Here is a 24,067-nt window from a genome sequence, read left to right on the forward strand (position 1 = left end):
TCGAAAGTAGCGAATTTTTGGAGGGAAAATCAAAATGCGCTTGAATTTAAATTTTTTAATTTAAATAAGAAATAAAATAATAGAATAGGAATAAAACAAATAAATATTAATAAGAATATCTGTATAAAATAGTCAGATATTATTTTATTAATTATTATTCATTGATTAGGTATATTTAGCAAATTAATTAAAATTTAATTAAAATGGAAATTCCAGACAAGATTAACTTTTTTATTATAATGTAAACTATTTAAAGAACATTTTATACAATAACCCTTAGAAATTAATATAAACAATGTAATTTGTAAACAAAAAACAAATTGACATTTTTAAGGAATGTGAACAATATTTTAATATAAATTACGCTGATATTTTTACATTATTTCTGAAACGAAAATGACTTCAATAAAAACTTATTTTTTCGCTTTTCTTAAACGTCCATTCTTTTCAAATAAAAATAAGTGACATAAAATGGAAGCAATAGAATGTGTTTTATATTACTCATAATCAAGTAAATTTCTTTGCCAACAATTTTATAAATTACATTCTAAACGTAATAAATTATCATTAATTACAAATATTATCCAATTAATAAAAAAGACTAGAATGAAGTTAAAAAAATACTGTTTAAATGTTATGTATATAATAATATTGAAGATAAAATTTTAAGAGATTTTAATTAATTTAAAAGCGAAAAACAGCTGAACACTTAGTGCGTATTTTATGTAACGCTATAATCATATAAAACTTTTCATTTCAATTTTTATCTGTCCTTACAAACATGGGAAAAACAAGTTTAACCTAAAAAAAACTTAATATTTTTAAAGAAATTGAATTTTTGTTAATTTAAAGTTTTAAAAAACCTTGTTTTAAAGCTTTCTTGTGAAAACATTTTTAACTTGCCAAAAGAAACAATTTTGTGCTAAAATATATCACTATTCGTGCCATAAATATTTTATTATTCGTGCTCAAAATAAAATTTATAAATTTCTATTCGTTTGGCATCAATGTTCAATGAAACATGAATTATGTAAAATGTCTCAAGGCGTTTGATGAATATTTTTTTTATGCAAATGTCACGTAGAAATTTGATTATTATCATGGTAATAAAAAATATTGTGATCATCACTTACCGGAGTTATTTATCTGCAGTCTTTTTCTTCGCAAAGGAGCGATTCAAATTTGTTATTTGTAATTAATTAAATAATTTGATAATTATCAAATTTGCACTCCTCATAAATTTTTACATTTATATGCGAATATCATGTTTCTTTTTGCATTTATGTTTATATTTCTGTTCCATTGATGGAAAATTTGATAATTCATTGTAGTGCCGATAAAAATCATGATGAGCGTATGATCAAGAAGTTATTTTGGCACCAAGCAATTGAGGTCTCAGATGTTTTTCTAATCTTTTCTGCTGTTGCTCGTATAGTCGTTGTTCTCGCTCCCGTTTCCTTTGCTCTCGTAAAACTTCTGTAGGATCACCGAATTCTTCAGCGGTTTCTTCCTCCCAACCAGTCGCATTTTCTTCCCATTCTTTAAGCTCGTTCTAATACATGACAAAAGTTTTTAAAATAATTTGAAAATATATGTAAAAAAAATTAAACAAAGTTTTGAAACGATTATTATACATTACAAATATTGGTTTTTGAATTAAACTATAAAGGAAAATTAACGAATAATTAAACATACCGTTGGCAACGGATCTGTCATTATTTCGAATTTTGACGAGCTGTTGTTCACGTTCTCAGACTTCTTATCTCTAATTAAAATTTTGGTTTGTTTGGTAATATTTGGAGTCATGTCCTGCAATCAATTTTTTTGTATTGAATTATAATCAACTCTTGATGTTATTTGAAAAAATTATGTCTTACTTCGAAAAAGTTTGGATGTAGTTCTTCTTCAGGAGATGGCGGTTTGAATACTTGTTGTCGGTATTGGTCTATTTTTTCCTGAATAGGATTTATCGGTTTATTTGAAACAATAACGACTGGATTTTCTTCCCACTGTTCCCATTGCACTAATTCCTTAAAATAGAAATTCGATATGAACATAATAATTATTATACAATTTGGTAAGAAAGATAAATTTAATTTGAGGCAAAGTAAATATTAAAAAATGAGTTTAAAATTATAAAAAAAACATAATAACAGAAAATATTGTTATATAAAATCGAAACAAACTTATTGTTGCCATTGTCAAATGGAAACCAAAAAGTACACAAATTTGGAGTCATATAATCAAACTCACTTCCCTATTATTGAGAAGGTCAGGAACTACTCCAACTGCAGAAAGAGGAATAGAATCACAAGAAGACCTTCTTCTTCGTCGAAAACAACACATGGCACGTCTAAATGCACCAAGCAGAAGAAGAAATAAGGCTTTTAACCGGTTTACCAAAAATTGCAAAGCCATTTTCCACTGAATAAGAAAACTAACCTGTTAATAATTTTCTGCCACAACGACAAATTTTATTTATCTTGATTTAATTAAAAACAGTCCCTTTATGAGAGACAGAAATTAAGTAATGGCTTACATGTTGTTAATTAACAGGTTTTAATTAGATTTTTAGGTGTCTGAATAGAGTTATATATATTATACTTATTTGAGCAAAAATTTAACTAACTTTAAAAAAAAAAACTTCCAAGGTCATAATGTTAATGATGATAAACAGGGTGAGGAAGGTATTACGTCTAACTTAAACTATAAGGGTGCATTCATACATACGGAACTATTAACGTAATTTACGTTTCAGAACCCAGGTGGAACGTTCGAAATGCAGCATGTACATACATACACAACCCTGAAATTTGACAGTTAAATAACAATCATTTGTCGTTTAGTTCGTAGTTCACAGTAGTTCATTGCCGCTTTCTTACTACTACAAATGTTATTAACTTATATGGGAAATTAATTTAATTTGTTTTTCGGTACTTGATAATTCTTTTGTCAATGAAAAAATGATCGTTTGGGAAAGATTTCGTAATCATTGTGCATGGAATGGTGGTGCTAAACAAATTTCCGTCGATGCAGTAATTCCGATTTTTATGATACCAATTTTAACGGTTATTGCCGCACAATCACTCTTATGTACCGCTGCAATATTCCTAATAACACCACCGCTTATTTATTATCTTCATCATAATTTTTTACGATTTATATTGAGAACAAAATTTTTTTTTATGTGGACAGTGACGAGTGTGCTTATGATGATGCTTGTCTTTGAGTGGAGTGTTGTGCCATTGCTTGAAATTTTACCAGAGGAAAATTTAGTTTTTATTGTTTGCGTTTTTAGTGGTTTAGCTTGTGGATATAAAACACGAACATTAGCTGATCAATTCATTCAGGATGGAAATTATATTCAGGGTTTGGAACTTGGTGAAGGAAGCGGTGAATTATGCCCCAGTTGCAGGCGACGCACGCCACCAAAAGCATTTCATTGCCGTGTTTGTCAAACGTGCATTCTCGGAAGAGAATATCATTGCAAATGGTAATTGTTTATTTTTCTGGAAAACAATTTAATTTTTTTAATCTAGAAAACAGTAACCATTGTTAATTTTACACCCATTTTTGTAGAATTAAAAAATACTTTTTATTTACAATAATAGAATTCAAATTTAAAGAACAAAATATTAATTTTAATAACTTATTTATCTGATTTAGGTTGGATTGCTGCATAGGTGTCAGTAATTTACGATGGTATCTGGCTTGTCTATTTTTTTCTGCGATTGCTTTTATATATGGTTCAAATTTGACGATGACCACTGTTTGTCATCCGTTTATTTTGATCGGAACTGTTTTACTACCAGATGATTGCAGTGATGTCTATCAAGAAATAGAGTACGTATTTTAAATTGCTTTTCTGTTTATATAATTAAAGAACTTTCTTTAAATCTAGAGAATTTAATTTGGAATTTGGAAAAAATGAGGCAAGCCCTTTATAATAGAAATTAAAAAAAAACATAATTTTTTTGTTTAATTGCAGCATAGCAGTTTGTTTTATTTCGTCGATTTACAGTTTACTTGTCGGTCTAGTCATTACATGTTATTTATTTTATCACCTTTGGCTCATATATCTCGGAACAACGTCAAATGAGAGGCGCAACCTAGGAATGGAGAGTCGTTGCGACGATGGAATGCTAAAGAGTGTGTCCCGACTCTTTTGCTGTAAAATATAACTAGGTATTTTATTCTTTGTTTAAAAATTCAACATTTTTTAAAAAAATGTAACATCAAATTTTTTAGTGTTTTAATATGCAATTAGATACTTAGATGAAGAATTCATTTTGTTTCATTAATTTGAAGCTGCGTAGAAAAAATTCGATTTCGTCCTTTTTTTTGAGATGAAATCTAATTTTATATAGACCAAAACTGTGTGTGAAATAAAGAGAGAGAGAGAGAGAGAGAGAGAGAGCCATTTTTGACTGAGAAAAAAAAGAATAAGAAGCTGCTAGAAATTAAATATCTTTTTAATTTGTTTTTATCAGCAACAAATATTTAATTCATAAATAGAGACTGGAAATTGAGAGTTCTTAAGATCTGTTATAATTATTGTGCTTTTTTTGTTGTTTTTTTTTGTTGTATAGGCTGATAGCTAATTTGCCAAATGGTGTTAAAAGATTCACTTTTTGAATTGTTTCACTGCTTAGCAAAAAAAAACTGATATTTGTACAGAATTTATTAGTAAATTAAATTAGAATATTTATAATTTCTGTGCGCACACACACAAACACACACACACAACAATGGAAAGCGTTTAGAAAAAACGTTTCACACATTTAAACAGTATTTTATGAATATGCGTAACAAATAATGTGATTGTAAAATTGAATTATGAAAGTGAAATAGGAAATTGTTATAAAAATTTCCCCCGTAATATTTGTAATATATCGTCCTTATGATAAGACCATTAAGTACAATCATAATTTTCATTTTTCTCATATGATTATTATCGGGATTCATATTTTTTTACTGCCTCAATTTTAATATTTTTCACAGTTTAAAAAGAATTAAACATTATTCTTTAAATTATTTTTAAAAATAAAAAAAAGGAAACTGAAATAAAAATCTTGAGAAATATTATTAATTGAAAGCAAAAATTAAGAGTCGTGGAAAAAAGTTAATAATTTAAAAAAATTTATTCAATTTTAATTGTGAACAAACAGGTACTTATTTTATTTTATTTTTTAAAATTTTATTAGAAAGCACACACAAATTTATGTTGTTGTCGATTAAATTATAATTTATTTATTTTTGTGTTCATTATTTATTTTTCTTATGCATTATAATTGTTATTTAAGGAAATAAATTTACTCGTCTTATATGTATTTATCATTTTTTTAAAGCAGAAATTTACGTTTAATAAATTAAATATTTTCCGTATATTTGAAGCGAAATCGAAATCATTTCATCACATATCACAAATATTTATACATATACATATATATATATATTTAAGTAAACTTAGGAAAATGTCGATAAATGATAAAGGGAAAAAGATAGTCGTTACAATTTGACTTGTAAAAAAAAATATTATCTTCGATGCTCATATATTTAAAATGCAGGCAAATTGTGAATTTTTAGTGATCTCATTTTTCTTCGATTACTTTTCTTAATGTGTACTTTTAATATATAAAAACAATGTGAACATTTTTCATCGTAATAACTGTGATAAAGCGATAAAGTGACCATTGTGTATGATTATTGCAATAAATACTAATCGATTGCTAACTTTTGTTTATTGCACATAAAAAATTCCTTATTTTCTACGACTGTAAAAATAGCTTTTATAATTACGTTAATCTTAATTACTAGATGATTATAAAAGAGGAGTATATTTTTTTTTGTTAGTCATCAATTGCAACTCCCCGATGTCTAGGATCAAAATCGGGAATTACTCTTTGGATCAATTCTCGCCACTTTCGTTTTTGCTTTTCGCTCTCTTTGATTTCATTAGATATTTCAGGAAATCTCATCCATAGGTAAAAAAATTTCATCTTTAATTTTATGTCGCAATGATCGCGTGCAATTTGCTCATTTTTCTTGTTCAAAATATTGGATTTCATCGTTTGTATTTGCCAAATTTTAAAAATTTTTGATACAATTTTTAAGTCGTGAAAATCACTGGCTACGTGATATTTTTGTCTCTCATGACAAGTGTATTTTAGCCAATTGACAAATGACGACCATAATAAATTTCGTTTGTATACGGAAATTGCTAATTCCTCTTTAATTGCACGTTGTTGATCAATTTCCAATTTCCAAGCGGAAAAAAATTTTCTTACAAGTTTGTTATTGTTGTGATTTACTGCTTTGATGAAAAACACTTGTTTTTCATGTAGGAGAGCGAGAAGAGGGTGAAAAATAAATCGACGAAGAAGAAATAGTCGATAGAAATTATCAGCTCTTTCGTTGAGAAATGTTGCTCTCTCGATTTCGAGAATTCGCTTCTCCTCTCGCTCTTCACGAAGTCTTTTGGCCTCTTTTTGTGCCTAGAACATTTGTTTTTTTCTTTTTATTTAACTGAATTACTATTTTATAACAAAATTTTTAGAAATTTAATTTATTTGCATTTGTAAAAATTGAACAATTTTACTACACGTTTTGAAAATTAATTAAGAAAATAATTGATTGACATACTTCATGTTGCAATCGTTTTCTTTCGATTTCTTCTTTCTTTCGTAATTCGTTTTCTTTTCTTCGTTCTTCTTCAATTCGTTTCATTCGAGCTTCTTCGGATTTTCGTACACGTTCCCTTCGCGCTTCTGCTCTCGCTTCCATTCTTATCAAAAAATCGGGCGTTCCTGGCACTTGCAGAGTCTCTGCATATTCAGCTCTTTGAAAAAAAACATGTACTTTTAGAAAATTGTTCTCCTTCAATTAATACATAAAAAATATATAAAATAAAGTATTAAAAAAATTTCTTTTTTATAAGTTAAAAATGAACGAGAGAAGGGGAAAACGTACCTGCAGCTCGGTTCCTTCATGAGAGAAATTAATGATCTTCTTGTGTTCCTTTCACAGAAAGTTAAAGCATCCCGAGTGGCATCAATTGTATCACGATGAGCTTTTTTAGTTTCCCTATTAATTTCTTTTAATTTCAGATCCTCAATAATTTTATTTTGTAGAGCCAATTTCATTCTTTGTTCTTCGATTATTTTTCGTTGAATTTGCAGTCTTGTCTGATGGAAATTTGATTTATTCAAGTCAAATTGTGATGATTTATAATTTTTTGATATATTAGAATCGTTGTCAATTATTTTATCGGGAGCACTTTTGCAGTGTAAATTTCGTTTTGATTCCATTGTTCTTGGAGATGATGAAGATGTACATTTTCTCAATCTTCTCGATTGTCTTTGTTTCTCGGCAATTGCATTAATAAAGAGTTCAATTTTTCTGTCGTTGGATAATTCACGACTTTCCTTCTTCTTTTTATCCAAGGCCTTCAAATTTGTGACCCGAATTCTCCAGGCGTCGAAACATCTTTTTAAAAAAATTAATATTTTCTTTCAAATGCAAACAAAAATAGGTAATAAAATATGTCAAAAATGTTTTTTTTTCAAATTCAAACTGAAGATAGGTAAAATTTTTTTGTTTTTTTTTAAATAATTTTAGTAATACCTTCTTAATCGTTTCATCGATATTTTCTCTTGAACCTTTGTCTTCAATTCTTGAAGTCGTCGACCTTCCTGAGCATTAATTTTAAAAGATTCAAATGCTTTTCTCAAAATTTTAAAAATTTCTTCTTTCGACTCAATAACTGGCTTATCTTTAATTGTCACAGTTATATTTCCAGAAAAAATATTTTCCTCACTCATGTCTTCTGAATCACAATTTTCCTCCAAATTTTCCATCTCCACAACATCGATATCTTCCATTTTTCTAAAAAAAAATTGTATATGAATAGAATTCTTCAATCAACTGCAAATAATATGAAGAATTTTATTTACCTTGGAAAGAATTTTCCTTTATTTTCAGTAGCATCAAAATGAATCATTGCAACTCGCCAAAAATTCTCGTCATCCGAATTCGAAAGTCTATTTTTTTGACAAACATAAGGTTTACAGGATTTCCTGTTTCGGCGAAATCCTCTCTTACTTTTCTTCGAATTCTCGACAAAAAGATTTTCCAACTGCAATAATTCAGGTTCAATACTTGTTACAGGCCTAAAAATACAAATCATTAAAAATTATTATTTTAAAGTAAAATTTATTATTATATATGTAATAATTTAGTTTTCTAAAATAAAAATTTTGTTTTAAACATACTAAAGAAAATTTTTTCTTCTAAATTATAAAAAAAATCTACATGAAGAAATAAAAATTGACTCTTAAAAGTGTGAAATTTATTTACCTTTTGCATTCTAAATTATTAGAAATTTTATTATCCGGGAAGGATAATTTTAAATTTAAAATCGAGTTCGTCGTCACGAATTTCTCATCAAATGGAGATAAAATTTGTGTTTTTGGAATTTGAAAAACGGGCACTGACATTATTCTACTTATCATATACCTACTGTGTATAGGTAATTTTAATGATTATTATGAAATTAAAAAAAAAATATTCTGGATATAATAAAATTATCGATTATTATAATAATTTTTTCAATTTTAATTTAATTAATATAAATTTTTTGTATTGAATTGTGAATTTTTTCTTTTTAAAGATATTATTTTCAATTAAAATGTAGAAGGTATAATATGGAAACTGTTGTTTATACATGAGATATTCTGTCGTTAAGGTCATTTTTAACCCTAAGTTCCACAAAGCATTATAAACAGCAGCAGAGGTCACAGCACGATAACAGTGAGTCACTTCAAACTCAGATATAACCATAGTAAAATTCATGAAAAGTCACACGGAACAGAATAAAATAATAAAATGGGTCCTCAAACCCTAAGTAATATTATTGAGTATACACTTTCCTATAGAAAGGGACATTTATATTTAAAAACTGACAAGTTATTTTATTCATTTTAAAAGAAATTAATTTTTAAAAAATGTAATTTTTTTATTCCATTACACTTTTAATCAATAAAATATTAATTATTTAAATTATTAACTACCCACACAGCACAACATCTTACACCAGGCCTACAGCAGGCTTACATGTAAGGTTTGTAAGGTAACATCGTAAGCCCATAGTAGACTTACAGTAAACCTAAAATGTCCGCCTTACAGTAAGCTTACATGGTAGGGTCGAGGTAAGCTTACATGGTAGGGTCGAGGTAAGCTTACACGGTAAGGTCGAGGTAAGCTTACACGGTAAGGTCGAGGTAAGCTTACATGGTAGGGTCGAGGTAAGCTTACATGGTAGGGTCGAGGTAAGCTTACATGGTAGGGTCGAGGTAAGCTTACACGGTAAGGTCGAGGTCAGCTTATGAGTAAAGGCTGTGGTAAGGTTATTATTAAGTTGTAAGGTTGAGGTAAGGTTGTGGTAAGCTTACAAGGTAAGGCAAGTTATATTCAAATAATAATATTAATAATAAATAAATATTCAATAAAAAAATTTTTCTTTTGCCTTATTCTATTTTGGGAACCTATCATTTCGCAGAAAGTTTTGAAAACAAATTTGGGAGGAGTAGGATTCGAACCCGGGACCGAAGTATATACCTAACAACCTAACCAACTGAGCTAAACGGGGAACTGACAATGAGAAAAGTAATCTTGCTTTTAAGGAGTTGATTATCTTCTTGGTTCCACTTTAAAAGTAAGATTACTTTTCTCATTGTCAGTTCCCCGTTTAGCTCAGTTGGTTAGGTTGTTAGGTATATACTTCGGTCCAGGGTTCGAATCCTACTCCTCCCAAATTTGTTTTCAAAACTTTCTGCGAAATGATAGGTTCCCAAAATAGAATAAGGCAAAAGAAAAATTTTTTATTGAATATTTATTTATTATTAATATTATTATTTGAATGTAACTTGCCTTACCTTGTAAGCTTACCACAACCTTACCTCAACCTTACAACTTAATAATAACCTTACCACAGCCTTTACTCATAAGCTTACCTCGACCTTACCGTGTAAGCTTACCTCGACCCTACCATGTAAGCTTACCTCGACCCTACCATGTAAGCTTACCTCGACCCTACCATGTAAGCTTACCTCGACCTTACCGTGTAAGCTTACCTCGACCTTACCGTGTAAGCTTACCTCGACCCTACCATGTAAGCTTACCTCGACCCTACCATGTAAGCTTACCTCGACCCTACCATGTAAGCTTACTGTAAGGCGGACATTTTAGGTTTACTGTAAGTCTACTATGGGCTTACGATGTTACCTTACAAACCTTACATGTAAGCCTGCTGTAGGCCTGGTGTAAGATGTTGTGCTGTGTGGGTACTTAATTTAATAATTAAAATATAATTTTTAATCTACAGCTAATAATAATTGATTAATGAACAAAATTATAAATTATACTTTTCTTTCATTATTAAATTTCTTTGAAATGCAACAAAATTTTTTTATTTAACTATATATTAATTTTAATTTTTCTCAATACTCTGCTACTATTTCACCCATTTGAATTTTGAAATTCGTGGGAATAAACCTTGACTCATTATAATGCATTCTGATTGGACGAGATTCTCCCTATAACTTGTTTATTTTAATGTATTTTCATGTCAATTAGCTGAAAATTCGAGAAAATTATGTTTAAAAATGTTTATTTGATAATATAGTTAATGTTGTTCTATAACTATACATGTATTTATTAACTATAAATAAATAAGTAAACAAATGAGGGCTAAGTTGCAAAACTAACCTCAAAATCGATGAATCGCGATTGGTTGGAATTCAAAACTCCGGTGAAGACGCGGTTTATGTGTTGAATTATATCAAAAAAGACAGTTGAAAGCGTGCTTAAAAGTGAAACATATACCATTGATGAAAAATGTTTTGGATAGATAATTTATAACATTTTATATAAATATTTCTATCTATTTATCATCGTGTATATAATTTTAGTTTGTAAAAAATGTCAGATAATATAAAAGTTGCTATAAAGGTGAGACCTTTAGTAAAACGTGAAATTGACGATTCCGAATGTATACAATGGAACGTAAGTGGAAACACCATCACTCCAGTGGATTCGAAAAAAAGAAGTGAAGGAGGATTTCAGTTTGGTAATTATTTATCTACCATTAATTAATCATAATTAGTCACAGTTGCATATGATTATATAATAATAATTGTTAAAAAAGTTGATTAAGTTTTAGGTTAGAATTATCAGACGCGAGAAATAGTTTTTAATTCTGTTCTTTCTTCTTAAATTTAGTTTAAATTTTGTAAAATTTTCAGAAATTCAGTTTTCACGTTTGAAAAATAAAACTTTTCGTTATGACCCAAAAATTTACGAAAGTAAAAAAATAGTTTAATTTTTTATTTACAATTTAATTTACGCTGCGTCTATTCGTCCGACTAGACGGACAAAATAATTTTTGATAATTTTGTCCGTCAACGTATATTTTAAGGAAACCTTGGAGGAAGGTAATTTGTAATTTAATTTAATTTTAATTTGTTGTAATTTACAGATCATATATTTGACATGGAAATAAAAAATGATGTCATATTTGACACTGTCGTTAAGCCCATTATAAATTCCGCTGTTGATGGATTCAATGGGACAGTTTTTGCCTATGGACAAACAGGATCAGGAAAAACATATACTATGATGGGAAAGAAGAAAGAACCTGGAATAACTCCACTGGCAATCCAACATATGTTCGATACAATAGAAAAAAAAATGGGTCGAGAATTTTTAATAAGGTTTTTATACAAATAATAATTTAATACAATTTTATTTAAAAAAATTAATTTTTTACATTCTCGAGAGAATCATTTTTAATAATTATGTTTTTTTGACAGATTTTCTTATTTTGAAATTTACAACGAGAAAATAAACGATCTAATGGAAATCGGTAATACAGATTTAAAAGTAAGAGAGGAAAATGGTCGAATTTTCGTTAATAATTGTACGGAGAGAGTGACTAATAGTGTAAAACAAATGTTGGATGCTATGAGTAAGGGCGAAAAAAATCGTAGTATTGGCATAACAAACATGAACGATCGCAGTAGTCGGAGTCATACGATTTTCAGAATTGTGAGTTGGTGATTGGTATAGAAAATTATAACATTATTTTGAAACAAAGGGGTAAAATTAGAAAAGGTTTTTAAATCTTTTTTCAAAATTAAAAATTAATTTTTGTGTTTTATTTTTAGACTATCGAGAGTCGGGATTCCACAAACGACTCCGATGGTGCAATTCAAATATCACAATTGAATTTGGTGGATTTGGCGGGTTCAGAGAGAGCGTCACAAACAGGCGCAACAGGCGAACGTTTCAAAGAAGGAACACATATTAATTCATCGCTCTCGTGTCTTGGCTTTGTGATAAAACAACTCAGTGAACATCAGGAGAAGGACAAGCCTAGATATATAAATTTCCGTGACAGTATATTGACAAGGATTTTACAAGCATCACTTGGTGGTAATTCCTTGACGGCAATTATTTGCACAGTTACACCGGCGAGTTTTAGCGAAACCCATTGCACACTCTCGTTTGTATTCAATTAATTTAATTACATTAATTTCATCAACGCGATTAACTATTGAGATTCATAAAATTGGAATGATTTTTTATTTAGATTTGCGTCAAGAGCTAAAAGTGTCACGAACAAACCTAAACTAAATGAAGACCTCAGTGATGAAGCCCTTTTAACAAGATACAAAAAGCGAATTAAGGAACTTTCACAAGAACTTGCGGTAATTTTTTTAAATAATTCATTTTAATAAATAAATTTTTCATTGTTTCTTATTTATTATCATTATTTTTTTTTTTGCAGAAAGCGAATAAAACGATTGCAAATAGTAAAAATGATAATGGACTGGCTGATAGAATGGAATTATTAAAAGAATACATTGTTAGTGGAAATAAAAAGACATACGTAAGAAGACGTTCATGTCCAGTAAAGTTTGAAATAAATGCATTTCCTCTTCAACCAATAATTGAAGAAACGCCGAAGCAAGACAAAATCAAGAAATTCAAACGAAGACAAAGTATCATGCAAAGTGCAAATTTCGCGAAAGAGAGTAAGATAAAAAAATTATATAATTATTAAATTTTATATTTTTTCATTCATGTTAATTATTATTTTTTTTCTACTATTATTTTTCTTTCAGCAGCGACAGCGCTTGCCGATTTTGAAATTAATCTCCTTAACTCTGAAATTGAACCGGAAGAAGAGTTTGCCATGGATGAGTCTCAAGAAAATTTTGTCATTAAACGAAGACAATTAAAATCCCGTGTTCAATTTAATGACGTTGATGATGTTTTAATAATTGACACAGATTTTACTTCACCAGACAATGTTATGGAAAATAAGTAAATCATTTTTAATACTATTTCTTTATTGATTCATTAATAAATAAAATTTCAATTTAATAAGTATGAAAAAAGAAAAAAATTTTTTTTGCAATAAAACAAAAAACATATATTATTGAATAATCAAATAATTCCGTTAGTGATTAAATTTATCTGATTAATTTTAATTGCAATCTTTTTTTTATCAGATGCAATTGTTCGATGGCAACATCGCCTGGGACGCCAAAAAGTGTTTTACGTGAAAGATATAAGGCTCTTGCTGAGGAACACAGTGAACTTGCGGAAAACACGATTTTGGAGAAACAATTGGACGTGAGTTTTAATTTATTTTTTTTAATCATATTTTTATTATTATTTTTCTATTATAGTTAGTTTACTTTATTTATTAAAATTGTATTTTTTACGTGAAATATGTAACTACAATTTAAAGAATTGTTTTTAGAAAGAAAATTATGAAACGATGCGAAATCTTAAAAAATCATTAGATGATACAAGTATTTTATACTCAGACGTAAACAAGAAATATTCTGATCTACAGGTAATGAAATTTTATTTAATTAATTTTAATTTGAAACAAATCGCTTTATTTAAATAAATAATTTTAATTAGTTAAAGTTAATATTACTTTCTGTCGATGAATATTCCTTATTTTTCAATTTTCAAGACTGAACATTCGAATCTTATGGAGGAAGTTGTCTCTCTAAGGAAACAAGTTGAGTCTTTTTCTGCGGTTCAGAAACGACTTGGAATAATAGAAATCGAGAATAAGGAACTGCATAATAAATTGGTGAGAAATGTCAATTTAATCAATATTTCTTTTCGTATTAAAAATGTTTATTTTCTCTTCTGAAACAAATTAAATTCACTTTTTACTAAATCTTATTTATTTATTTCTTTGTTTAAATTGATTGTTTATTTTGATAAATTTTTTTTATCAATTCAAAAAAATAATCCGTTAATTTTTTATTACAGAATATATCCCTAAAGGCCCAAAAATTTGCTGAAGATGAAAATGTGTCAATCGCTTATCAACTCGAATCGTTGTCAACTAAATTTAAGAACCGTGAAAAAGAACTCGAATTATCATTACAGGTAAGATAAATATCATTTTATTTACTCTTTACAATTTTGTAAGGATAATGTTATCGATTAGTTTAAAAAATTTTATTTAATGAATATTTAAAATTTTTCAAATTAATTTACAGACCGCATGGAAATCCAGTGACAAACCGCAAATTGAACAATCGTCAAATGAAATTATTCGACTTGAAAATCTCGTCAAAACACTCAACGATGAAAATGAACAATTAAAGAAGCAAAAACCACAAATCGACGAATCCGATACAATAGTTGTGGAAATGGACAGTCTTAAGGAAAAACTTGAGGAAACAAATCGTCTATTGAAAGAATCCAATTTCGAAAAATCCTCACTCATTGATCGTTTAGATTGTTTATCGCAAAAAATGTTAATGAAAACGAAAATCGACGAATACGAAAATTTATTGAGTAACTTGGAGGAGGACAAAATCCATACTCTGGAACGATTTGACGAGTTAGCCAAAGAACTTGAACAACAAGAATCAGGTCTCGAAATGACAACTTTACAAAAGGCCGTCGACAATTTGAGTTTACATCTCACTGAATATGAACGTGAAAATGTGCACGTGCGACGGAAATTTTCCACTTTGCTCGCTTACATTGAATTTGCTTGTCAACAAAATGTCGACAATAAACTTGCCGACGAGGAAGTCATCGATATTTCAACGAATTTTAAGAATTGGCGAAAAAGCATTTCTTATGATGAGAAGGAGAAAGGTGACATTATTTTGGAATTAAAAAAATTCCGCGAAACTCTCATTAGACGATCAAAGAGTTTGGAATTGAAAACCGAGAACGAAAAAGTTTGCGCAAAAGAAACAACGAAAATCGACAAAGAAACTTCAACGGATAATGACATAAAAATTATCGAAATTAATAAAAAACTCAACAAAGATAATGTAAAATTGAATAGCGAGCTAGCTGAAATAAAAGCAAAATTATTGGAAAGCGATGAGAAATGGAAAGATTATGAGAATCTCGTATTAAAATTGAAAGACAATGAAACAAAAATTTCTGAATTAATCGCAAAACTAGAAAAACTTGAGACTGAGAATTCGAAAATGATGTCAAATTTCCAAGAAAATGTTTATGTTTACGAAAAGGAAATTTTGGAACTGAAATCGAAAATTCTCAATTTTGATGTTGAAAAAGAGGTACGAGAATCAAAATTGCACGAGGTTAACTTGGAAAATTCTCAACTCAAGTCGCAAATTTCCGAAGTGGAGAAAATAATCATAGATTGCAAAACAAAAATTGAGGAAAACCAACGGGAGAAAGGAGAAATAGAACAAGAAATAACAGAAAAACATCAACAACTTAAAGGAAAAGAACAAGAAATCAAAGAAAAAGAAGAAAAAATAATAGAAATCTTGAAAAAATCCAAAGAACTCGAGCAGTTGAATTCGGAATTGAAATTAAAATTTTCTGAGGCAAGCGAAACTATTAAAAATTATGTGGAAATCGTTGAATCTTTGAAAGTGCAAACAAATCTCGAAACAAAATCTTTCGAGTCAAAAATCATTCAACTTGAGGCGATAAATGCCAAATTTAAAACCCACACAGAATCTAATAATCATGAAATGAAATCTCTCGAATCCAAAGTCAAAGAACTCGAAGAAGAAAATGCCGAACTGAAAATCCATTTGGAATCGAATAATCCCAAAGAAATTGAAACGAGTTTCTGCGCAATTGATACACGACTGGAGGAAAAAGATGCCGAAATCTCCCAATTAACTCTACGTATAAAAGAACTTGGTGACGAGAATTTTGAGTTTAAATCACGAATAGATGACGTCGAGGAGAAATTGAAAAATTATCAAATCTCTATAAATTCACTAAACACCGATAACGAATCTCTAGCCACAAAATTACAAGAAAAAGAAATGGATCTTTCACATTTGAAAATTCGATACAAAGAATTGGAGAATGCGAACAATAGTTTAGCGAAATCCCAACAACAATCAATGAACAACACCAACGACGAAACGTACACCGAGGCTGGTGAGGAATTAGTCAAAAGTTGTTTGGCGGCAAATGACGCATTTAAAAAACGTCTCGAGGATTTCGAAAAAAATGTCTCGATATTCCGCGACAACGTCGACGAGCAAAAAACATTTGTCGAGGGCATTGAAAAAAGCAATTTAGAACAAAACACAAATTTACACATCACAAATACAATGTCATCAACACCAACGAAAATTGATAAATCAATTATTTGTGAGACGCCGAAAAGTGAAAATGATTTTACTAGTATATTCACAAACGTGAGTTACTTCGAGAAAATGGAAGTCGATGATTCTGTGAACGAGACACAAGTAAGTGAATTTCACGAAAATTCCTGTCAACCGGAAAATGAGACGCAAGATATCACCGTGCCAACAATTATGATCAATATTCTAAAATCGAATGATGTGCAGACTCTTAAGCAACGCATCAAAGACTTGGAATTACAAAATGAGCACCTAGATGTTCTTTATAAAGATTTAATGAAGCAAATTAATGAGAAAGAAGGTCAAGAATTATGGGACAAGATCGAACAGTTCAAAAATGTGAAAATTTCCCTCGAAATCGAGAACGCAAGACTTCGCGATGATATTCAATTGAAAATTCATGAAACCGAGGAAATCAAGAACGGAATTCAAGGATTGAAAATGGATGTCGAAAAACTTCAGCAAACCATTTATTTGCTCAATACGGAAAATTTAGAACTCACCTTCAAACTCAATGCCGAGAAAGAGAAAAATCAATCAGAATTGATTAATTGCGAGAAGATGGAAATTTTGCAACAGGAAAATAATAAATTAACTCAAGAATTGACGAGCAAGGTGAAAGAATTAAATTCAATAAAGGAATGCAAAGCACTTGAGTACGAACATCAATGTGTTTACAAAGACAAGAACAAACTTCTCCAAGAGGAGAATAATTCCCTTCAAAATGAAATTACCGATTTGTCAGATGATCTCATGAAACATATTGACGAATCCGAGACGATTAAACAACAACTTGAGGTAGCTTTGAAAAAAGTGGAAGTATACCAAAAAACACCTTCAGACTCGCCGAAAAATATGGAAGATATTCTTGAGGATAAAAAACATCTACAGGCGGAAGTAATCGAATTAAAATCCCAAGTGACAAAACTCTCCAATGAAAATGCACAAGTGACCTCTGATCAACTCGAAAAAAGTTTCGAGACTCAGAAAACTCTGAAATCACAAAATCGTCATCGTATCAGTAACAGCTGTAAAATTGATGAAAATGTTGAAAATTTAAATGACAAAATCAAACAACAAGAGGAACAAATCGAGCATTTGACAATAATGAACGAGAAATTGAGCGATTTGAAATTGAGCGCTTGCACACAATGCTCACATCTTAAGGAATTAAATGAGAACAAAAGAGCCCTGAAACTTGAAGTCAAATGTTTGACTAATAAACTCGAGGATATACAATTGCGTTTTCAGGAAAAATGTCTCAACGCAGAGCCATTGCGATTAAAAGCCAACGAGGAATTAAATATGAGTTTCACTCTAAATGGAAGTGTCACAGAGACGATGAGCGTCACTCTTATGGAGGAGAATATTCGTCATCTCAGCAATGAAAAAGAAACACTCAAAGAGGAATACGAGAAACTTACGATTCTTTATCAAGACAAGTGTTCTGATCTCGTGACACTTCAAGAGCATCAAATCATTACAAATTCCCCATCAACAAGCCCATCAGGTGGAAAAATGCAAAGACTCTCAAAAGTTGAGTCATCTATTAAGGCAATTGGCGATGATCTTCAACAGCAAAAGGAAAAATTGGCGACGCTCAATAGCGAATTACAAAAGTACAAAGAACTCGAGGATAAATTGAAGAATTCGCAAGAAATTTTAGCTTCCACTCAAGAAACATTGACAATTACCCAAGATAATCTAGCGACTGTCAAGGAAACGTCAAACATCGCCGAGGAGAAGATAAAACTTCTAGAGAATGACATTGCAATTTTATACGAAAACATTAAGGAGCACAAGGAAACGGCCAAGGATCTTCAATCCCAAAAATTAAACCTAGAGGTTGAATTGCAAATCTCCCGAGGCGAAATTGTGACTCAAAAAGGCATGAACGAAGAAAAGAATTGTCTAATTTCACAACTTCAGTTAGAAAGAGAACAGCTGCTCACTCGGCAAAAGGACGAAGATACAAATCGCGAATTACTGGAATCGACTATCAAGGAAACTCGCCAACAGCTTGAAATAGCCAAGCAAAGAATTAAAGAAATCGACGCCAATCTCGCTCAGGCTCTTAAAGAGAATCAAGATTTCAAGAACGAAATCACAAGACTACAGAATGAATGCGTTTTCATTAAGAATAATGAAACCAAAGAAACCAAAATTGAAAGAGAATTAGAATCCGCAAGAAAGTTAATTATCAAAGAGACAATGTCCCTCACGTCGAAAATCGACGACGATCCATCAAAATCAGTTAGCGATATTTTCAAAAATTTCGTAAAAACAATCCTCTCCAAGGAGCACGAGGTAATACAAGCCGTAAAGGAAAATTTCGATCAAGAAAAAGGAAAGCTTATTGAGGAAAAACAACAGAGTGATGATGCGAAAAAACGCGCCAACACCTGGGCAAAGTCACTGGAAACCGATATCGAGAAAATCCATCGCGATTTATCGGATCTTGAATCCAAAAATCATCAACTAGAAAAACAAATCGATCGTCTTGAAAATAGTCTCAAAGATACCGAACACGAGAATCAAAATCTACGCGAAAAATTCCAAACTCTCCAGATTGATCACAATCAACTGCAAACCGACTTTGAAAAAATTGATCTCCATTATCAGGAAATTGAAAATCAGGACAAACTTGAAGCATCAATAAAGCACCACGAACTCGAATTCCAAACGCGAATGAAGCAACAAAAGGAGGAATATAATCAAAAACTGGAAGAATTGGAACAAACTGTGAAAAATCTCCAAACTGTGAATATGGATCTCAAGAATAATGTCGAAGGCCTCGAGATTAATGAAAAACAGCTCAAGAACATCATTGACATTAAAACAAATGACCTGTCAAAGAATAATCAACTTCTGAAAGAATTACACTCAGAGGTAAATAAAATCACCCAAAGTAATGATCAACTAATTTTCGAGAATCAGGAAAAAAGAGACCGAATAGAAGAGATTACTTCACTATTAAAAGATAAATGCGACAGTCTCTCTGAATATAAAACAAAACTCGAGACACTAATGCCGGAATATAATAACTTTAAATACCAAATAGAGGAGCGAAAGCAGATTATTCAAAAATGTCGTCAAGAAATAGAAACAATGAAAATTGAACACACACAAGAGATAAATACTCTAAATGACAAGATTCAAGAAGAGGAGATCAATTCCCAGGGATTAATGAAACAGCTCAAGAAGGTGAATACCAGGAATGCGGAAATTTTCCAAGAATTAGAAACAGTAAAAAACAAACTTCAAGAAATGGAAGCAGATTATGATAAACTCATGCGAAAGGTGCGAAATTCTACAAGCAAACATCGCGCCGAACAGGAAATTGAGGACGTCATGGACAAGAATCGTACACTCGAGAAGAATCTCGAAGGTGCATCGAATCGTATCACCGAACTTATGGAAGCAAAAGCAAAAGTGATTAAGGATCTCGTTGATGTGCAATGTCAATTGAAAATGATAAAACGCGAGAACGATGAATTACAGTCTTTGAAATCGCGTCAAAATTCTTTAATCGAATTACGCGGCAAATACGAGGAACTTCTTCAAGAGAAAAATACCATCAAACTCGAACTTGAGGAGAAAAAATTGTCCCTCGCTCAGAAGGAGAAATACATCCAAGAAATTGAGCAACAATTAAATGTGTTACGGGAAAATAATGAAGAGCTCGATAAAGAGGCAGACGAGTTAGCCAAGAAAATCGAAGAGAACGAATGCGATATAGGAAAATTGGAAGATGAAAATTATTTTCTTAAGGAGACTAGCAAAAAGGAAATCGATGAATTAAAAAGCAAATTGAAAACATCATTGCAAACCAACACTGACTTAAGGGCGGAAATTAATTTACAACGCGACAATATTCAACGGGAAAATGAAGAAATGAGATGTAAAATTACTGAATTGGAAAATAAACTTGAATCGATGAGCGCCGCAAGTTCGAGATGTACAAGTCCGTCACTTGAATTTGACAATCAAAGAAGAAGGAGAAGAAGTGAACTTTACAATAAGCATAGAAATCTCGAGGAATTCAGTGACTCGGGTGTGAGTTCGAATTGTCAATGTTCTGAATTGAGAAAAAGTATCTCCGAAATGGGTAGAGAGATCGCGATGAAAAATGGAGTGATTGCCACACTCAATATTCAAATTCAAAGTGAAAATTTCCCATATGAAAAGAAGTGCAAAGATTTACAGGATGAATTGGATCTTGTGAAAAATAAGGTGAATATAATTTTTTTTTAAATAACTTCCATGTTCACATAAAACAAAATACATATATAATTAATTATTAATTCATTATAATTAACAAACAAACAAAATTTACAAAAATACAAATCATTTTTAAAAATTTATCTTTTTTTTTAATTTTATGAGTTCAAATCTTGAGAATTATTCTAAACCGAAAATTCATTTAAATATTTAATAGTTTTCTCTTTAGGTGAAAATTATTATTCATCGAAACATTAAAACGAATTAAAATTTTCAGTGTCGTAAGTTGCAACAGGATGTTATTAACCACAAGAAGACAATTGCTGACAAGAGTTTTAAAGAGTGTGAAGTTTGTAAGAATTGGCGTCTAAATCAAAGACATCAAGGGGTCCAGTGTGAAATAAAAGAGAAAATATATCTCAGTGGTAGGAGCAGTGGATTCGTGGAAGTAAGTTTCTTTTTCATCAATAAAATAAAAATTTATTATTATTATTTGAAATATTTAGTAACTATCATAAAATGGTGAACAAACTTTTGGTAATTGACTACAAAAATGTTAGATCTATGTATACACTATAAAAAAATTAATATAACTACTTATTTTTTCTTTTTTTTAATTTATTTTCAGGAATATCAAAAGCAAGAGAGACTAGAGATGGAGAATAAATCATTGGGAGAAAAAATAAAGAAAATTGAGAAAGAAAAGGATATGATGAAAAAATTGTGTCGTAGTCGTCACGCTCAAATAAAAGAACTTCAAGCATTACTAGAAAACCGTAAAACGACTACGTAGGATCTGATATGTAAATACTTGTTTTTTGTCTTTGCACATTTTTTAAAATACTTACTTCTGAAACTTTTTTTTACGTATTCGTTCATTTTTCATTGTTCAGTTATGTGCAAGTTAAATTTACAATTTCTTAATTTATTGATATAATTAAAGTTAAAAAGCACATTTTGTATATATACATATAATATTATAATTGTGGAAAAAAAATTTTAAAAAACATCGTAAAACGATGTTTAATAAAGATATTTTCATAATTTTTCAAATTACACATTTTTCTTTAATCCTTTGCCCTCTATCTGCCTTCACTTAAAAATGTTGACAAACACTTGATTTTTTTTAGTGATCAATTAAAAATTGATAATTAGCCTTATTTCAATTTTACCAATTGACTTCATTCTAATTGTAGCAATTAACTAATTAATTAGTTTTTGCCTTTTTGAATTTATATCTAGGCGTGACTGATTGAGCTTTTCTTTTCTTAGAATTCCCATCAAAGAGATCTGAAATATAAAATATAAAAATTTTAAAAAAAGAAACTTACTTTTATGTCGATTATAAATTGAATAAGATGACAAACCTTTGTCAGGTTCCTCGCCGACTTCATCGCGATAATATTGAGCGTCATCATCTTCCTCATTTTTATGTAATTCAGCCGATTCCTTGGCAATTTTCTTTATTAAAATATCTCTCTCGCTTTGTTTCTTTTTTATTCCTTTAAGAGACTTTTCTTTCGCTTCTTCCTTCTTAACTTCCTTTCGTCTTATGTTCTCCTCTTGTGTTTTCTTCCGATTTACCTTTAATTTCTTTTTCTTCTCGCGCCTCTTCGCAATAAGCAGTTTTTCCTCTTCCGTTTTGACGATCAAATCGTGATAGAGAACTTCACCTTCCAAGAGACCGTTTTCCACTTTTATTAACTAAAACACAAAGAAAATGTATTAAATGTTATACTATTATTCATTAATTATTTTATTTTTTTCATAAAATTCTAAGCATTTTTTCAATATTTCTAGTGTGAAAAAATGATACAGTACACACACATACACACACCTGCAATGTGAGTCTTGGGCCAAGTTCAAAAAGTCTAATTGCGCTTTTACCACTCTCATGATTACCACGGGACGAGAGTTTTTGAGGCAATGTCACGTGAGCCGCAGGATCGTCCTCAGCCTCACTTTCGGAGAGTGCTGCCTTTGAGATGAATTCCGAAAAATCTTGACATTTTGCGAGATTCGGTATTTTTGCTTGCACCAATTTTTTCACACTTCTTGAGAGACCAACTGGTGCTACTTTAATAGCATAATGTCGAAAATCAATCATATTCGTTGTTGAATTGTAATTCAGACAAACGCAACGGCGAATTGTACTTAAATTCACCTATAAAAATAAAAATGTTAATTATTTAAAAAATTCCATTATATTAAATAAAATAATTGATTATAATATTTACGGTTGTTAAATTAATGGATGGAAACATATTTTGGAACATGGAGGCCATTAATTTCAATTGCATACCTTCGCCGCTAAAATTGTTTAAAACAATCAGCGGAGAAGTTTTAAAGGCTTCTTCAAACACTAATTGCTTTTTGGCCATTGACACTACATCTCGAGAAAGAGAGAAATTGTGTAATTTAAACGTTAAAGTTGGACCTCTTGGAACTCTGTAACAAAAGGTTATATACAAAATAAATAATAATTGAGGGACTGGATTCATAAGAAATAAAAATTATTTTACCTGCACAATTTGAAGTACATTCCATTTTCGGTCCTCGTGAAAATAGCCATGTGCGAAACGTGAAGAACACCGGCGACTGACACGAAATCTTTAATAGTGTTTCGTTTACGTTCTTTCAATTCACTGGCGGTAAATGGCTCCATAACTCGACGAAAATCTCGAGTTAACTCAACTATATGTTCACCAGGTAAACCACGATGAATAACAAATGAGTGAGGAGCTCGAACAAGTTCTTCTTTTTCTTGCACGTCCAATTGTTTATTTCGCTTTACACAACGCCCCTAAGTAAATTAAATGACAAATTATTATCTCCATGAGGTCAAAATTTACATCTAATTATTAATGAAGTATAAAAAAAAAAATTTAATTAATTTTAATTATAAATATAGATAATTATATATATTTACTATAACTATAGAAGTTTGTTACCTTTCTACGACCCATTTTTCTTTGCTTTTTTTCTCTACGTTCTTTTTAATAATTTACTCAAATTTACTAAATGTATTACAAATATGTCAATTTTTTTAGGTTATGACAAACAAAACCCACGTGCAGCTGCAGCATTGAAGATTGAAGTAGTATAAGTTGAAACTCCCAATTCTGAAACGGCATGGAAAGAGAGAGTATGTGCAG

General features: G+C 30.1%; 5 protein-coding genes across 7 annotated transcripts; 2 read left to right on the forward strand and 3 right to left on the reverse strand.

Annotated features, from left to right (window-relative positions):
* Window positions 1–217: 217 nt before the first annotated feature.
* On the reverse strand, window positions 218–2,670 carry LOC127278296 (receptor-binding cancer antigen expressed on SiSo cells). 2 transcript variants are annotated; one of them, XM_051299942.1, is made up of 5 exons: window positions 2,540–2,670; window positions 2,254–2,424; window positions 1,878–2,030; window positions 1,696–1,809; window positions 218–1,552 (listed from the first exon to the last, which is right to left on the reverse strand). In XM_051299942.1, exons 2-5 carry the CDS (start codon window positions 2,416–2,418, stop codon window positions 1,361–1,363), a joined length of 624 nt encoding a protein of 207 aa, XP_051155899.1. In that variant the 5' UTR covers window positions 2,419–2,424; window positions 2,540–2,670; the 3' UTR covers window positions 218–1,360. The 2 variants fall into 2 exon arrangements, with proteins under 2 accessions (XP_051155899.1, XP_051155900.1); XM_051299943.1 differs by having other exon boundaries at window positions 2,254–2,353; window positions 2,443–2,662.
* Window positions 2,671–2,817: 147 nt separating this feature from the next.
* Window positions 2,818–4,396, forward strand: LOC127278299 (palmitoyltransferase ZDHHC23-B). The gene is made up of 3 exons (XM_051299945.1): window positions 2,818–3,493; window positions 3,667–3,843; window positions 3,989–4,396. Exons 1-3 carry the CDS (start codon window positions 2,964–2,966, stop codon window positions 4,179–4,181), a joined length of 900 nt encoding a protein of 299 aa, XP_051155902.1. The 5' UTR covers window positions 2,818–2,963; the 3' UTR covers window positions 4,182–4,396.
* An 888-nt stretch (window positions 4,397–5,284) lies between these two features.
* LOC127278298 (coiled-coil domain-containing protein 191) lies at window positions 5,285–8,851 on the reverse strand. Its single transcript, XM_051299944.1, has 6 exons — window positions 8,356–8,851; window positions 7,953–8,168; window positions 7,624–7,884; window positions 6,970–7,485; window positions 6,643–6,838; window positions 5,285–6,494 (listed from the first exon to the last, which is right to left on the reverse strand). The coding sequence occupies exons 1-6, from the start codon at window positions 8,508–8,510 to the stop codon at window positions 5,850–5,852; spliced, it is 1,989 nt and encodes a 662-aa protein (XP_051155901.1). The 5' UTR covers window positions 8,511–8,851; the 3' UTR covers window positions 5,285–5,849.
* Window positions 8,852–10,830: 1,979 nt separating this feature from the next.
* LOC127278300 (kinesin-related protein 4-like) lies at window positions 10,831–21,968 on the forward strand. Of its 2 annotated transcripts, none has more exons than XM_051299946.1 (14): window positions 10,831–11,125; window positions 11,534–11,768; window positions 11,868–12,102; window positions 12,222–12,559; window positions 12,647–12,764; window positions 12,845–13,091; window positions 13,182–13,383; window positions 13,572–13,695; window positions 13,826–13,921; window positions 14,048–14,170; window positions 14,356–14,475; window positions 14,589–20,924; window positions 21,190–21,360; window positions 21,541–21,968. In XM_051299946.1, exons 1-14 carry the CDS (start codon window positions 10,978–10,980, stop codon window positions 21,703–21,705), a joined length of 8,658 nt encoding a protein of 2,885 aa, XP_051155903.1. In that variant the 5' UTR covers window positions 10,831–10,977; the 3' UTR covers window positions 21,706–21,968. The 2 variants fall into 2 exon arrangements, with proteins under 2 accessions (XP_051155903.1, XP_051155905.1); XM_051299948.1 differs by having other exon boundaries at window positions 13,185–13,383.
* LOC127278303 (protein Peter pan) lies at window positions 21,817–24,009 on the reverse strand. The gene is made up of 6 exons (XM_051299951.1): window positions 23,864–24,009; window positions 23,435–23,715; window positions 23,150–23,360; window positions 22,750–23,076; window positions 22,280–22,616; window positions 21,817–22,202 (listed from the first exon to the last, which is right to left on the reverse strand). The coding sequence occupies exons 1-6, from the start codon at window positions 23,876–23,878 to the stop codon at window positions 22,120–22,122; spliced, it is 1,254 nt and encodes a 417-aa protein (XP_051155908.1). The 5' UTR covers window positions 23,879–24,009; the 3' UTR covers window positions 21,817–22,119.
* Between the last annotated feature and the right edge of the window lie 58 nt (window positions 24,010–24,067).

Source organism: Leptopilina boulardi, unplaced genomic scaffold (genome assembly GCF_019393585.1).
Source record: "Leptopilina boulardi isolate dan_hultmark-lab unplaced genomic scaffold, ZJU_Lbou_2.1 LbouV2_202, whole genome shotgun sequence".
Classification (NCBI taxonomy): domain Eukaryota; kingdom Metazoa; phylum Arthropoda; class Insecta; order Hymenoptera; family Figitidae; genus Leptopilina; species Leptopilina boulardi.